This window comes from Centruroides sculpturatus, unplaced genomic scaffold, assembly GCF_000671375.1.
Source record: "Centruroides sculpturatus isolate CEXI.00-Female unplaced genomic scaffold, Cexi_2.0 scaffold182, whole genome shotgun sequence".
NCBI lineage: Eukaryota > Metazoa > Arthropoda > Arachnida > Scorpiones > Buthidae > Centruroides > Centruroides sculpturatus.
In genome coordinates, this window is record NW_019384651.1 from 814,333 (window position 1) to 829,330 (window position 14,998).

Consider the following 14,998-nt stretch of genomic DNA (forward strand, 5'->3'; position numbering starts at 1 on the left):
GTAGCACTTCTTATGCAGATTGAGCTATTCTATGCAGAGAATCTCTATCTGCATAGGATAAGCTCTTTCTTTTCATCAAAGACTATTAATTTCCTATGCAGACAGTTATGTTAAAAGCAAATATATATCATGAAAACTTCAATTTATAAAAATGCAAAAAAGAAAAGAAAAGAAAAAAATATTAATACAATTAACATTGACTAGAAATTATAAAACCTTCAATATATTTTTTTTATATTTTATACTTTTATATTTTTTTAAATATTTTTATTATATATGTATTTTATATATATTTTTACAGATCTCCAAAAATCTTTATAGATGCCTTAGCGGTGGAGGTGGGTTGTGTACAAGGTATCCTAAGGAGACTAGCCAATCAGATGATGGGTTATTTTCATTTGTACAATTCCCTTGGAACTCTTGCCAATGAAATGATGAATAAGTGTAGTAAGGTGACTGGTTTTCATCATTCATCCTTGGAATTGTTGCTGCTGCTGCACCTGAACTGATGGACTAGTGTAAATGGGCAACTGATTATTTACATTTTGCAGTTCCCCACTTACTTGCATGTAACCAAATATAGGTGCTGTCGTTTGACTTGAATAACGGCAGCTTGGCCTTGAAACTAGTGCTGTGGTGTATGTAGGCATATAGTCTCATCTGCAGTCGCTGTTGTTCATGGTTGTTGGGCAAAGGATTGATATGGCGGCGCTTGATCTCGGGAGGCCCAACTGTATCCTCCAGCCCAACTATTGGCAGAAGAGGTTGCCACTACAGAATTACAGGAAAAATTGCAGGATGGTCCCATTGTCGCCAGACTGTCCACGGGGGATGGAGTTGAACTGGGAACGGAAATTACGGAGGAGGAGGAGGGGCCAGCTCCTCACGTATCAGTTCTCATCTTCTCTTTCTTATACTTCATCCTCCTGTTCTGAAACGACACTTTAACTTTTTTAGGGTCCAGATTTAGTTGTTGTGCCAAGTTCTTTTTATCTGGATTAGTTAGGTAATGATTTGTGTTGAATTTTTTTTCTATCGTTAATAACTGCTCGCTACTAAAGGCGGTTCTCGACCGTTTTTTTTTTTTTACCTAAAAGTTGGGGGAAAAACAATATATATTAATATAAACACTTACTGACTTGCTTACGTATAAATAAAAGTTAAAGAATTGATTTTTATATCCTGAAAAATAAGAAAAATCAACTACAAAAAATCGATTTAATCCTTGAAAGCGATTAAAAATTTAAATTAATTTTTGAAAAATGATTTCAATTTAAATGAAATTAACTGCTGAAACCGATTAAATTTAAACACAATTAAATGGCGAAACCGATTAAATTTAAACACACGTGCTGAAACTAACAAATTTCAAGCGAGTTAAACAATGAAAACGACATATAAACACAATTAAGAGATGAAACAGACATATTTAAACATAATTAACTATTTAAACAGATAAATTAAACACAATTAAGCAATGAAATCGACAAATAATAAAATTAACTAATTTAAACACTACACGTGCAAATTTTAACGGAATTATGCAGTTTCTAAACATGATAATGCGCTAAAACTTGAAAACACTAATCATTAAACCACGACACAAAATTTAATAATAATAAGTAAACAACAAGGAAAAGGGTAGAAATCTTCGACAGTTTCATTTATTAAAAGAAACGAAAGGACCCGAAAAAAAAAATAAAATAAAAAAAGGCGAAGAAAGAGGAGAAGGAGGAGAAAGATAAAAATCGCAAAGTTAAATTATGAAAGTTAGATTTTTAAGTTGTTTTTCAGTAGAATGGTGACATCAGCAAGCGAAGATTCGTCGTCCAAGGCACTGAATATTCAAGCACACGGAAAAGCGCAGTTTCCAGATGCATCTGGCAGTCAGCCAGAGAGAGAGAGGGAAGGAAAGACAAACTAAAAAGAGTTTCAGATTTGCAAAATTATTTCTTATTCATCCAAGCGACAGCTGGTTTCCCATTTTACTACGCATGCCCCCGGACAGTGTGCTGTGAATTGTGGGAAATTTACGCTGTTCCAGAATGTAGAAGAGCCTATTAATCAGAGAAATCAGCTGTTGCTCTCGTAAACAGTGAAAAATGTCATTTGTCACGCCGTGTGCAATGCTCTTTCTGCCAGATGGCTGATGTTGTTGCAGCGTGAAGCTCCGTTATTTAAACTCCTTTAACAGTGATCAACATATTTAACAATTTACTATATAAGTAATAAATAAATAAGTCTAAATATATGTTGGAAACTTGGCTGGAATGATGCGGGAATTAGCTTCAATGTTTGTCACATGTCAACTTGTCACCCTAGTAAATGTCAATATAACACTTCATTAAGCCATTGTTAATTATCTTAACCATACTCTCGGAAAACATGTATTATAATGAGAGTCCCTTTTCTAAACATTGTTCTACGTTTTAGACTGATAAGCGGCCTATAGGCATGCATGTGCGACTAACTAGAACAGTTCCATACAATTTCTAACACCCTCTCTCGATGGTTCCGCTCTTTTATTACTAATAGTCTTCAAAGCTAACTTTGTAACATTAACTCTAGTGCTAGTATTTAGGGACCTAAATTTGTTTGTCGTACTTCACACCCCCTAGGATTATTTCGATATCATTAGAATGCCGATATCTAGTAAGGTGAACTCATACAATGGATCTCCATCTATGAGATAAACGTGTTTTTAAAATAGTTTACGGAATTTATTAGCTATTTTCTGATTTTAAAAGATTATTTGAAGTGTGGCTTAATAATAAATGGTTGCATTAAAACCATTAACTTGATTGTTTTCTACATATAAACCACATAAATATGATTCGAAAAGTGCACTTTCTCGCTCTACTTCAACATATAAACTGTTTTTAAAGTGGTCTAGAAAACTTCTAAAATATTTTTTTAGATTGTAGAAATGATTTATAAGTGATTTTAATACTAGAATATTTAATTAAAACAAGTTATTTAGTTATTCAGCTTCATAAATATGATTTAAAAAAGCCACGTTTCCTAGCTTTGCATCAACCCCAAAAAAAACGGATTTTAAAGTGATGTACAGGGTTATTAGAATTATTTTTTACATTCGGAAAATAATGTAAAGGTTTATCGTTAATAAATGCTTCCATTGAAACCATTATTTTATTAATTATGCTGCTAGAAACATAGTTTAAAAAATAGTAATCTTACAAGTTGTACAATAAAGTTGCCTATTGAAGTAAAAATAATTTCAAAAGAACCTCTTAAATCATTAAATCAATAAAAATAGTGCTTTTAAAATGCTAATAGANTATATATATATTTTTTTTTTTTCAGCGGGATTTCCGAGACGTTTAAGGTGTCAACCTTACTGATCTGGGGAATTCCAGCGGGAACAAAATTCCAGGGAATTAGTCTTTCTTCTCAACAACGATTGGTACCCATTCTGTATTTGGCCGAATATACAATTGAAATAAAAAAAAAGGCCCTCAACGAGCAGAGAGAGACGACAAACAAGGCGACAATAATCAATGTAAATGAAAATATTCATCTTGTCTATTTACGAGCACTTTTTATTTCTTTATTATTCGATAAAGTATTTTAATGCGAATTAATATTTCCAATAATTCCAGTTTTCGAATGTCGAATAATTTCATCGTTTTAAAAATATAGCTTCTGCTTAGTATTGTTATATAAATACAATCAATTTTGCAAACAATGGTAATTTCACCTGATTTTCTTGATGTATTTTTTTATACATGTGGCGATTGTAAATTACTTTTGCGCTTTATATTTCGAATTTTAAAATTTGTGAATTAGAATTTCTTATAATGTATAGCGTATAACAGAAAAATTATCAAAAAGTACTGTATTGATGAAATTATATACAAGAGATAAATTTACATTAAAAAAATAATTAAAACGTTTAGTTGATTTTAATATAAATGTTAACGTTATGTTCCAATTAAAATTAATTGATGATATCGAAAATTTTTATTCGAGGTGTTTTGAGCCTGTTTATAGCAAGTTTTTATACACTTAATAGAACATTAAACTCCTTCTATCGCTAAAAAAATTTAATAAATCATTAACGTTTTCGGTTTTATGAAATTTTCAGGTGTAAATGAGTTCGAACGTATTTTAAAACTGTGACGCGAGAACGTTCGAACATTATACATTAAAATTTAATTAAAACGAAAAGTATAGATAAATTAACAAATAAATAACAAAATAAAATGTACCAAATACACTGATATAAATAATATAATANAGAAAGAGGAGAAGGAGGAGAAAGATAAAAATCGCAAAGTTAAATTATGAAAGTTAGATTTTTAAGTTGTTTTTCAGTAGAATGGTGACATCAGCAAGCGAAGATTCGTCGTCCAAGGCACTGAATATTCAAGCACACGGAAAAGCGCAGTTTCCAGATGCATCTGGCAGTCAGCCAGAGAGAGAGAGGGAAGGAAAGACAAACTAAAAAGAGTTTCAGATTTGCAAAATTATTTCTTATTCATCCAAGCGACAGCTGGTTTCCCATTTTACTACGCATGCCCCCGGACAGTGTGCTGTGAATTGTGGGAAATTTACGCTGTTCCAGAATGTAGAAGAGCCTATTAATCAGAGAAATCAGCTGTTGCTCTCGTAAACAGTGAAAAATGTCATTTGTCACGCCGTGTGCAATGCTCTTTCTGCCAGATGGCTGATGTTGTTGCAGCGTGAAGCTCCGTTATTTAAACTCCTTTAACAGTGATCAACATATTTAACAATTTACTATATAAGTAATAAATAAATAAGTCTAAATATATGTTGGAAACTTGGCTGGAATGATGCGGGAATTAGCTTCAATGTTTGTCACATGTCAACTTGTCACCCTAGTAAATGTCAATATAACACTTCATTAAGCCATTGTTAATTATCTTAACCATACTCTCGGAAAACATGTATTATAATGAGAGTCCCTTTTCTAAACATTGTTCTACGTTTTAGACTGATAAGCGGCCTATAGGCATGCATGTGCGACTAACTAGAACAGTTCCATACAATTTCTAACACCCTCTCTCGATGGTTCCGCTCTTTTATTACTAATAGTCTTCAAAGCTAACTTTGTAACATTAACTCTAGTGCTAGTATTTAGGGACCTAAATTTGTTTGTCGTACTTCACACCCCCTAGGATTATTTCGATATCATTAGAATGCCGATATCTAGTAAGGTGAACTCATACAATGGATCTCCATCTATGAGATAAACGTGTTTTTAAAATAGTTTAACGGAATTTATTAGCTATTTTCTGATTTTAAAAGATTATTTGAAGTGTGGCTTAATAATAAATGGTTGCATTAAAACCATTAACTTGATTGTTTTCTACATATAAACCACATAAATATGATTCGAAAAGTGCACTTTCTCGCTCTACTTCAACATATAAACTGTTTTTAAAGTGGTCTAGAAAACTTCTAAAATATTTTTTTAGATTGTAGAAATGATTTATAAGTGATTTTAATACTAGAATATTTAATTAAAACAAGTTATTTAGTTATTCAGCTTCATAAATATGATTTAAAAAAGCCACGTTTCCTAGCTTTGCATCAACCCCAAAAAAAACGGATTTTAAAGTGATGTACAGGGTTATTAGAATTATTTTTTACATTCGGAAAATAATGTAAAGGTTTATCGTTAATAAATGCTTCCATTGAAACCATTATTTTATTAATTATGCTGCTAGAAACATAGTTTAAAAAATAGTAATCTTACAAGTTGTACAATAAAGTTGCCTATTGAAGTAAAAATAATTTCAAAAGAACCTCTTAAATCATTAAATCAATAAAAATAGTGCTTTTAAAATGCTAATAGATGCTAGCGGTAGCTAAGTTGAATAAAAATAGATGCTAGCGGTAAGGTAATAAAAATAGATGCTAGCGGTAGCTAAGTTGAAATTAACGGGAATAGCCCGAGAATTCGTCCGGAAGGATCGCCGAATTAAAACTGTGGAGGAATTTGAGGAGTTCAAACGTATAATGATAGAGCGCTTTGAACGCGAACCTTTTCCGGTCCGACTAAATAAATTTTATACTTGCGTACAGAAACGAGATGAAGATGTGCAAGCGTATGCCGCTCGTCTACAATCTCTGGCGATAGAGATAGTGATCACACCGGAGCCCGGCGCCAATGAAGAGGAAACTGCTATTGTACAACGGGTCCAAGCAAAAGAGCTAGATGAACGGTTAAAAGCGCAGTTTTTGAACGGCATAGATTTACGCATACGGCAACGAACGATGTCACGAGAGCCAGCTACGTTTGATGAGGCGTTAAAAGTTGCTATAAGCGAAGAAATGATCGAGAACATGACCGCACATTCTCGCGGAATCATGCGGACGGTCCGAGAAGACAATCGAACCACAAATTCATCGGATGATTTACAAGAATTAACGGCAGCGATGAACGAGCTAAAAGCCCGAATGGATGGTTTAACCCGAGGCCCATCTCGAACTAATAGGTATCCTTCTGCCAGTCAAAATTCGCGAGGGCATTATAATAATCGGACTTATGATACGCCACCTCCCAACCGGAATGGATATCGTCCGAGTAATCGTCGATCCGTGTTCCCGAATAATCAAAATAACCAAAATCGGTCCCAAAATTTTCCTAATCGTAGAGGGAATCATGATAGCAATCGAGGGGCAAGTAATAGGAACGAGTCCGCAAGAAGAAAAGATACGGCCCAGGACCAAAATCGGGTCCGTTTTCGATCGCAACCTTCGGACCCACCACGAACGCAGTGGATCGGCAGAATACGGACCACCCGAACCGTTGAGGCCCAAAACCCTGTTATACTTGTATATGTTAATTTAATGTCAAATACGTTCTTATTGGACAAAAATAATGCTTATTCAATCAATTAAATTCAAACTATTTATTATAAACATTTCTAGAATAACTTTATTGAGGAATCTTTTTTATTGCATGATACAAGACAGGTAATTTTACGTAAATTAGAAAGAACTTTGAACAAAAGCGACCTTACCAAGACAATAAAAGTTGATTATTAAATAAACCAGAGAACAATACTTTCTCATTTTTCATCGTTAAATATAATGAAACGTTTTTGTAGAACCAATTCTCAAACCACTCATATCATATTGCTGTTATAATTCTATGCTATAGTGAGTACATGATGTCAAAATCAGATTTAATTTAATCAACTACTTTTTTTATTAGCTCGCTGCTCCTAAAAAATGTTTGACTGCCAGCAACTTTTTGTTATTTCTTGCTGTACTTAAAGATTTCAATCCAGTCGGAAATATATAGTTTGCTCCTGTTAAAAAGCATGTATAGAATATTCTAACTCATTGAAAATAATTTTCAAACATCTGGAATTTTTTAAATTATCAAAGCAAATTTAAGCAATATTGATCTTCGTTAACATATGCCCATTTATAAGACTTGAGTATGTAAAAAAATAACGAGTACATTTATAAATGATAATATCTATGTGCACTCAAAAAGTATGGATGCTCTGTTTTCTTCACGTGTTGTTATACATGGCGCAGTTGTGAAGATTATTATAGGAATTACAAATAATGCGTGAAATGTGGTTTGCAGTACAATTACGAAAACGATTTTAACGAAAGTGGTGTATACATATATATTATAATAGGCGATGATTAACAATACTAATCCAGTAGACATTGCTCCTTGAATTAACGGGAAACCTACGTGACGTAAACTATCCTTTAACTTTTCTTCAGTCGTTCCTTCTGGTGAAGAAATGAAACAATAGCATATGTGAGTGGGATAATTAACAGAAAACCCAATGCAGAGAATCAAGCACATCAGAGACAGAATGTCTAGATTGATCGCCCATAAAGACATAAATCCGATTGTCTGTACCGTGATGGACACGACGCAGATAGCGACGATAACAGCGCAATGCAAATTCGGAATTAGACAAACAAAAATGAAAAAAATTAACAAGGCAGTGATCCAGAACAGTTGAAACGCTATCTGTCTGATTACTATTCCTTGTTCGGCCATAGGTGTTATTATTGTATGAATTACAACAGAAAATGGCGCTTCTTCGACTATTTTCGATAAATCGTTTACTATTTTGAATTCCGTTACTCTGTCCGAAACATTTTTACCTATGAATAAGAAACGACTGGCTACAATATCAGTGTAATTGTCATTAAAGATAATGTCATTGTTAAATTGCTTGGCTCCTGTGAATTTCAAAAAGACGTTTCTAAGAGCATCCATAAAATCCTGCTTCTGAGACAGATCGTAACCCCTTAAGGAATACTTCGAAAAGGGATGATTTTGGAATTTCTTAAAATATTTTAACCAAGAAAATTCGTACTCGTATCCGGCTATATTTTCAATAGTGTGAAATTTTTCCATGAAATCATTAACTGATTCTTGAACTCGTGGATTAGAATAATCTAATGTTTCGTTAATTACGACGTGCACAGTGAAAGGATATTCTGTAAAATATTTATAAAAAACTTGAAATCCCTGTGTAATTTCAGAACTTTCTGAATTGAGTTTGTAAACATTCAGCCCTTCCTGTAAGGACATAACACCCCATATGCCTATTGACAATAATATAAAATACAAAGAGATAATAATAATTCGTGATACAGGATGAAAAATAAAAGCTGAAAATGTATCTCTGAAAAACTTCATAAAACAGTCTTCATTTTCTTCCTTGTAATAGTCACTTTGTCCAATAGTTTCTGTAAAATTAAAATATTTTATAAAGTTGAATTAAGTTGATCTATATAAAATTTTATAATAGTAAAGAAACCTTAAGATACAAAATATCATTGAAAATTTTAGTAAAAAACATTTAATATTACAAATATTTTACGTACCAATTGTCAATAATTTATTAAATAGAACGGCTTATTAATGGATGAAAGCTATTCTATGTTACAGCAGATTTAGAAAACGAAAGATTCATTGTGAAAACAATGAAAAAATCCAGCAACGAGTTGAATAACTTTTTCCACAACCTTCAAAAATCAATGTGGCGCGATTTGTTACGATACTTTTTGAAAAACTTATTAAATTTTAATAGTCATGAAGTGACAAAAAGCTTTTTTTCATAGTAGAGACGAGTTTTATAAAAAATTGTAAATTTTAATAACGTCTGTATACACGACCTTCGTCAAGATATACGACCTGCAATATTTTTTTAATTCCCCTTCTTTTAACTACTATAATTTAAAATCTTTAATCTACCGAATAAACGAACCTCCCTGCAAAATTACAAAAATTTTCGATAGAAAGTACATGCATTATTCAGCTTTGAAAACGGAAAACAAAAACTTGTCATTAAACGCGCTATTATTCATATATACAGAAAAAACCTGAAAATTATAAAATTTTTTACATTGCAAAGTCCCCTAATTTGAAAAATATAGAAATCTTGGAAGGACATTTTCGTTGTAGGTTAACTTTCTCAAGTCATACTCCATAAGAAAAAGTAAGTATAAATTGTAGAATCTGTCACAAAAAATTAAAATTCTATGTGGTACTCAAAACTTGTTAATTAACGTCTTTCGTACTAACATTTAGTTATTACAAATATCACCAACATTTTCTTTTTTTCTTTGTAAACTCTAGTAAATAGATCACGCGCCTGTGTCTTAAGTTTCAAGCACTGAACATGTATTCCTCACGATCTTCTACACCACGATTACAAAGCCGATCGCTTTTTTTAAATTTGTTTTATCTTTTTCAGTTTCATTGTTTGTATCTAACAACTGCTTATTGCATTTTATTTTCTGCTCTTGCCATTAAGGTTGCCACTGAAGTGTGTAAAGACAAGAAAAGGTTATCTTTCATGAATTTGTAGAATGTTTTTAACACGGCACTGTTTTCTCTGTGTTAAAATATAAATTCAATAGTAAATATTAATTAAAATACAAGAGTACAGTAATTTATATTTTTTCAACAAATTGGAGCGCCAGTTTTTGTAGATCAGCTGCGTAAGCCCAAAAAACGTAATTCTAAACTAAAAACATGTTTCACTCTTTCTTCATATTATTCAGTCAAACTTTTAGACTTTTCCGAATTTGATTTTCTTATTTCGACGAGACGTCGTACAATTGATTTAGAGATTTTATATTGTCTAGCGCTTCATTAAAGGCTTAATTTATATCACTTGTTTCTGCACAAATCTTAATGGCTCGTACATATCTTATTCTTTCTATTATAAATTCGTTCAAACTTTAAACAAAAAAAAAAAAAAAGATAATCAAAATGACATATTACAAAGCAAGCAATATTATATGTTTTTGAATGTATTATCTCACTTCTACTGACACTTTGCAGATAAATGTTAATAACAGCGAGAGTAATTCGTTAAATAGTACATATACGATTTGAAAATCTTACGTGAGTACGACATAAGGCATGGCACGAGTTACATTTTAAATAAACACAGAAACACACTGAATAAATGTTTCGAGAAAACAGCTATTTAGAATACTACACAATGAACACGTAAAAAAAGCATGAGTTTATAAATAATTTAATTGTGACAAAGCTACCAAACATATACGGAAAATTATAAGAAAACAATAATAAACTTATTTGTTGAGAAAATTTGTTACTTCGCCATCGGTGACAGATACTCACTACGTGAATTTATAGTGTTGACTGAAGTGTACTGTACCTGTACATCTTACTGCCGCTACAGTCGCTGTTGCCTCGCCATTGAATTTAAAATGTAAAAAAATGACTTCAGCAATTGTACCTTATATTAAGAATATAGGGTAAACCGTTATGTTAATATACTTTAACATACCGTTATGTTAAAGTATATGTTAACATAACCGTTAAAGTAATTGATATATATGTATTATTAAAATTAAAGCTTTTGTTTCTTGTCACATTCACTCAAAAATATAACTTTCACTTTTAACGTTTACACATGTTAAAATATATAACATAAATTATAATTAAAACACATAAGAAATAATATTTACTACTTTTGTTATTTCCAATCTACAACAAAGTTCTCATTGAATAGAGTCAGTTAACAAAAGCCTGTATAATCTTTTAAATAAAATGCTATTTCAATAAAGAAAATAGTGTGTAGAACTATACTCTATAAATCATTACAGTAGACTCTCGAAAACTCGGCACTCGATAACCCTGCTCTCCGGATAACTCGGCCACATCCTGGCAGGGCAAAAAATCCTTAATTAATTTTCATTATAGACAGCTTTATAAAAGTATAAACGTTCTCATAAAGTATTTTTCTGAGGTCTTTTTTATCAGGTAAATTACTGTAAACAATGTATTCATTAATTTTCATTTTCATGTAGTAAAAACTCTATGCTTTCATAAAAGACGTACTTTTCCATTGTTTAAGGGTATTTGGGCAGTTTATTCTCTGTTGTATTCTCAAGTAAACAATACTATAAGTACAGTACAGTGTTTTCTGAGAAAACACTCATACTTATTTTTTAACCTTATTCCCGATAACCCGGCATTTTTACAAACTCGGCCACACTTCGGCTAACATTAGGCCGAGTTTTCGAGGCTCTACTGTATTAGAAAATCTGTGAAAATAATTACTAATACAGGTTAATAAATTTGAAAATTTTTACCAAAAGCTGGTTTAAATGTAAAAGGATGAAGATTCTTCTCTTCCCTGTATCCGCTTAATGCCAAACATCCGCCGAAGAAAAACAACTGAAAGAAATAACTGAAGAAGATGCACGTTGCGGCATACAAAGAGAATATTCTTACACCCGGGAATGGTGACGTCATGGCAATACAATAGGAGAAGAAATTCGTCAGAGACGTTATGGTGATGGACACTGCTGCGTTGCGATACGTCTGTTCCATTCGTTTTTCTACGCTGTCATCGCAATCTGTTACCTTCCAACAAGCCAATACGACAAACGAGTCGTCCACTTCCGTACCTTTAATATGTCAAAACAATAGAAATTACTAAAGCAAAATGTATTGGTATTTAAAAGTATTTTATGATATATCTTACCAAGAATAATGAAAGGAAGACTGACGTTCCACTGAAGATTTTCTACTCCACAGGCGGATAATAAACCAAACGTCGTGGCTACAGCCAAACCGGCGGATACGACACTAGATACGCCCAACCAGGGTTTTGACTTCACCCAATTGTTAGTCATGTTTGTGGTGATAGAGAAAACGGCCACTACGACCACAGCCACACTTATCAAATGCACTAATTTCTGCAAAATGCGTTTTACTTGATAATCGGTAGACGAGAACGGATCGGGAAATGTTTTAATATGCTCGAAGCTATAATCTTTCAACTTGTTGTAAACTGCCTTTGTCCATTCTTCATTCCACTTCTTTTTACTTGCATTCGATTCATCTAGTACATACAATAAACGAACGGCTTTTGCTACACTTATGTATCCTTTGACGTCTGTCATCACCCCTCCTAAATTCAGGCAAAGGATTTTGTACGCGTATGTTACAGGATCCATATTGACAGGATATTTCATCCTTAATATTTCATGAATAGCATTTTCGGACTTGTTTAGCAGATTAATAAGAGTATTTCCTAAACATTTGCCATCTTCAGTCTGGCACACGTTCGAATAAACGATGTTATTACCATGTACATAAACTGTGGTATTTTTTACAATATTATCTACAATTTGTATCTCGTTTAAGAATTCTTTGCGTAAAATGTTGCTTTCTCTGTCATTTACTATGTAGATCATTGGAAAAAGTGGGCGTTTAACAAGTCGTAAAAAATCGAAATTATTTGAATTGATAGGAAATGTCTTATCTATAAACTGTTTAGCATGAAAAACTTTACCTCTGTCCGCAGTTAAGAGAAAATCGGTGTCGTCATTGGTTTGAATTCTAATCAGCCCAATTGATAATAAACCAGAAAAAATGACAGGAGCAATAATAAAATAAAGGGGATATCGACTTATTATTACACCAAGTCGACCAATTATACTGGACACGGTGTTAGTCAGACACAAGCATTTCGTTTTCTTCGAAGTGTCGATTCTTCTTACCTAAAAAATTTAAATAAAAATTACGTTAGCATATGCATTTGAAATGTTTAATATTGTCGACTGATTTTTACCTGTTTATTCATCGCTATCTTGAATTAAGAAAATCCTGAATTTTTCTAACAATATTGAGCATAAAATGCTTAACGATGATTGATTCTATCTGATTGAATGTAGTCACTCTGAGTTTTAAAAATATTTTCCTTATGTATTAAAAATTCTGAGTAGAAATCTGAGAATTTTTAATACTTAAGGAAAATTCTACTCAGTGCTTATGTAACTGTAATGGTTCTGTGTGACGTAATACAGTCTCTCTGTTTTAGGTCTCATTGGTGAATTTCGTTTGAAATTACCAATTGAAGCTACTTTGTTAAATAGTGTCTCTTATTTTTCTGTCAAAAACGTTTTGACTGAGCGTTACTACATTTATATTGAAATTAAGTTTACTAAAATATTATCTGATACACGACTGTAAAAACCTTTTAATTAATTGAGCGGTTTGAAAAACATTGATTTTAACAAATTTGAATACAAATTAATCTTTAATGAACGGCTATTTTTTATTTTGTTTTACTGTCTTTTTGAAAAACTGGCAGTAAGGAAAATGTAAATGTTTAACTGTATTTCATGTGACTAGCAAAAAATTTTTTAATTCTTTAAACAGTGAAACTTATCTGCTGAATGAGTACTTTTTCATGCGTTAAAAATATGGGATTTCTTTATTCTTCATTTATCAATGATTTACATTTGTAAAAATAAAAAAAAGTGGGTTTATTTATGTTCTTTTTAAAATATTGTTTATATCTTTAACTTTAATAAAAAATATTTCAAACTTTAGTTAATTTTTCGTTCGTAGCGCACGACTTTTATCGATGAAACAAGTTAATTCGGTAGCAGTCATTTGAAGAAGAAAAATGACTTCAACGTAATTTGTCTATTGTGCATTGTTTTCATGATTGAAGTATTCACGAATTCTATGAATAGTGACGGCCATTATCAATCTTAAAAATGTGTCGTAATAAAAATATTTTCGAAAATATAGTTTTTTTCTTAAACATGTTTAAGAAATAGAATGATAAAACTTTCCGTATTCAAAAAAACTCAGTCGATTGAGCCCTCCGAATTGTTTTTTGGATATTTGGATTTTTATGAAAATTTTTGTATTATTGCTGTTAGACACGTGTGGAAATTTTCGGAAATTCTAAGCTACGAGCTTGTTAGTGAAGTATGAACTCATCACCGATTACGACAGTACAGAAATAAGTTCTGTAATATTATGCGTGCAGTTCGATTTTGTACGTAATTTCTTAATTTATCAAATATAATAGATTTTTGGCATATATTTCATTTGGTAGAATTTAATAATATATTGAGAGTATGACGTAAAATTGATTTAACTGGCAGATCACATTCATTTAGGAAGCGCATCCGAAAATGTACTCATTATACGTAATTGCCTGTTTTTGATTATTGTATGTTTATTAATTACGTTTATTTTAACAGTATAATTAAAATATAAAAATAATGCTTACAAACTTATTGATATTTCGACATTTTTTTCCATTTTTTCATAATGCAGCCTCGAATTATTCATCAAATGAGACCTTACTCGAGTGTGAAATGCATACAAAAGAATATGTAATGAGTGTATACTAAACGTACGAGTTTTTGTCTGCATGAGAATATAAAACGAAGATTATAATAAATCCGATTTCCTATTATCATCGGCTATAAAGCAATAATGTCTTATGAATTATGCTGGATTTCTAACAAAGAAAATTAAGTTCGAATACCAACCTTATAAGAATTTTTAAAAAAATTATATCGATAATGTTTCATATATTTCTTGATGCGTGCTCATTATATTTACTGAAATAAAATAATGTATAATTTTCTAACAAAAGAATCGAAGTTGGAAACAATGGCTATTGAATATTGCTGCAATGTCTTATGTCATTGCGTTAATCACTTGGCAGAACTT

General features: G+C 31.7%; 1 protein-coding gene across 1 annotated transcript; it reads right to left on the reverse strand.

Annotated features, from left to right (window-relative positions):
- Positions 1 to 7,474: 7,474 nt before the first annotated feature.
- LOC111626316 (patched domain-containing protein 3-like) lies at positions 7,475 to 13,103 on the reverse strand. The gene is made up of 4 exons (XM_023369638.1): positions 13,092 to 13,103; positions 12,000 to 13,020; positions 11,605 to 11,922; positions 7,475 to 8,574 (listed from the first exon to the last, which is right to left on the reverse strand). The coding sequence occupies exons 1-4, from the start codon at positions 13,101 to 13,103 to the stop codon at positions 7,475 to 7,477; spliced, it is 2,451 nt and encodes an 816-aa protein (XP_023225406.1).
- Positions 13,104 to 14,998: the final 1,895 nt, after the last annotated feature.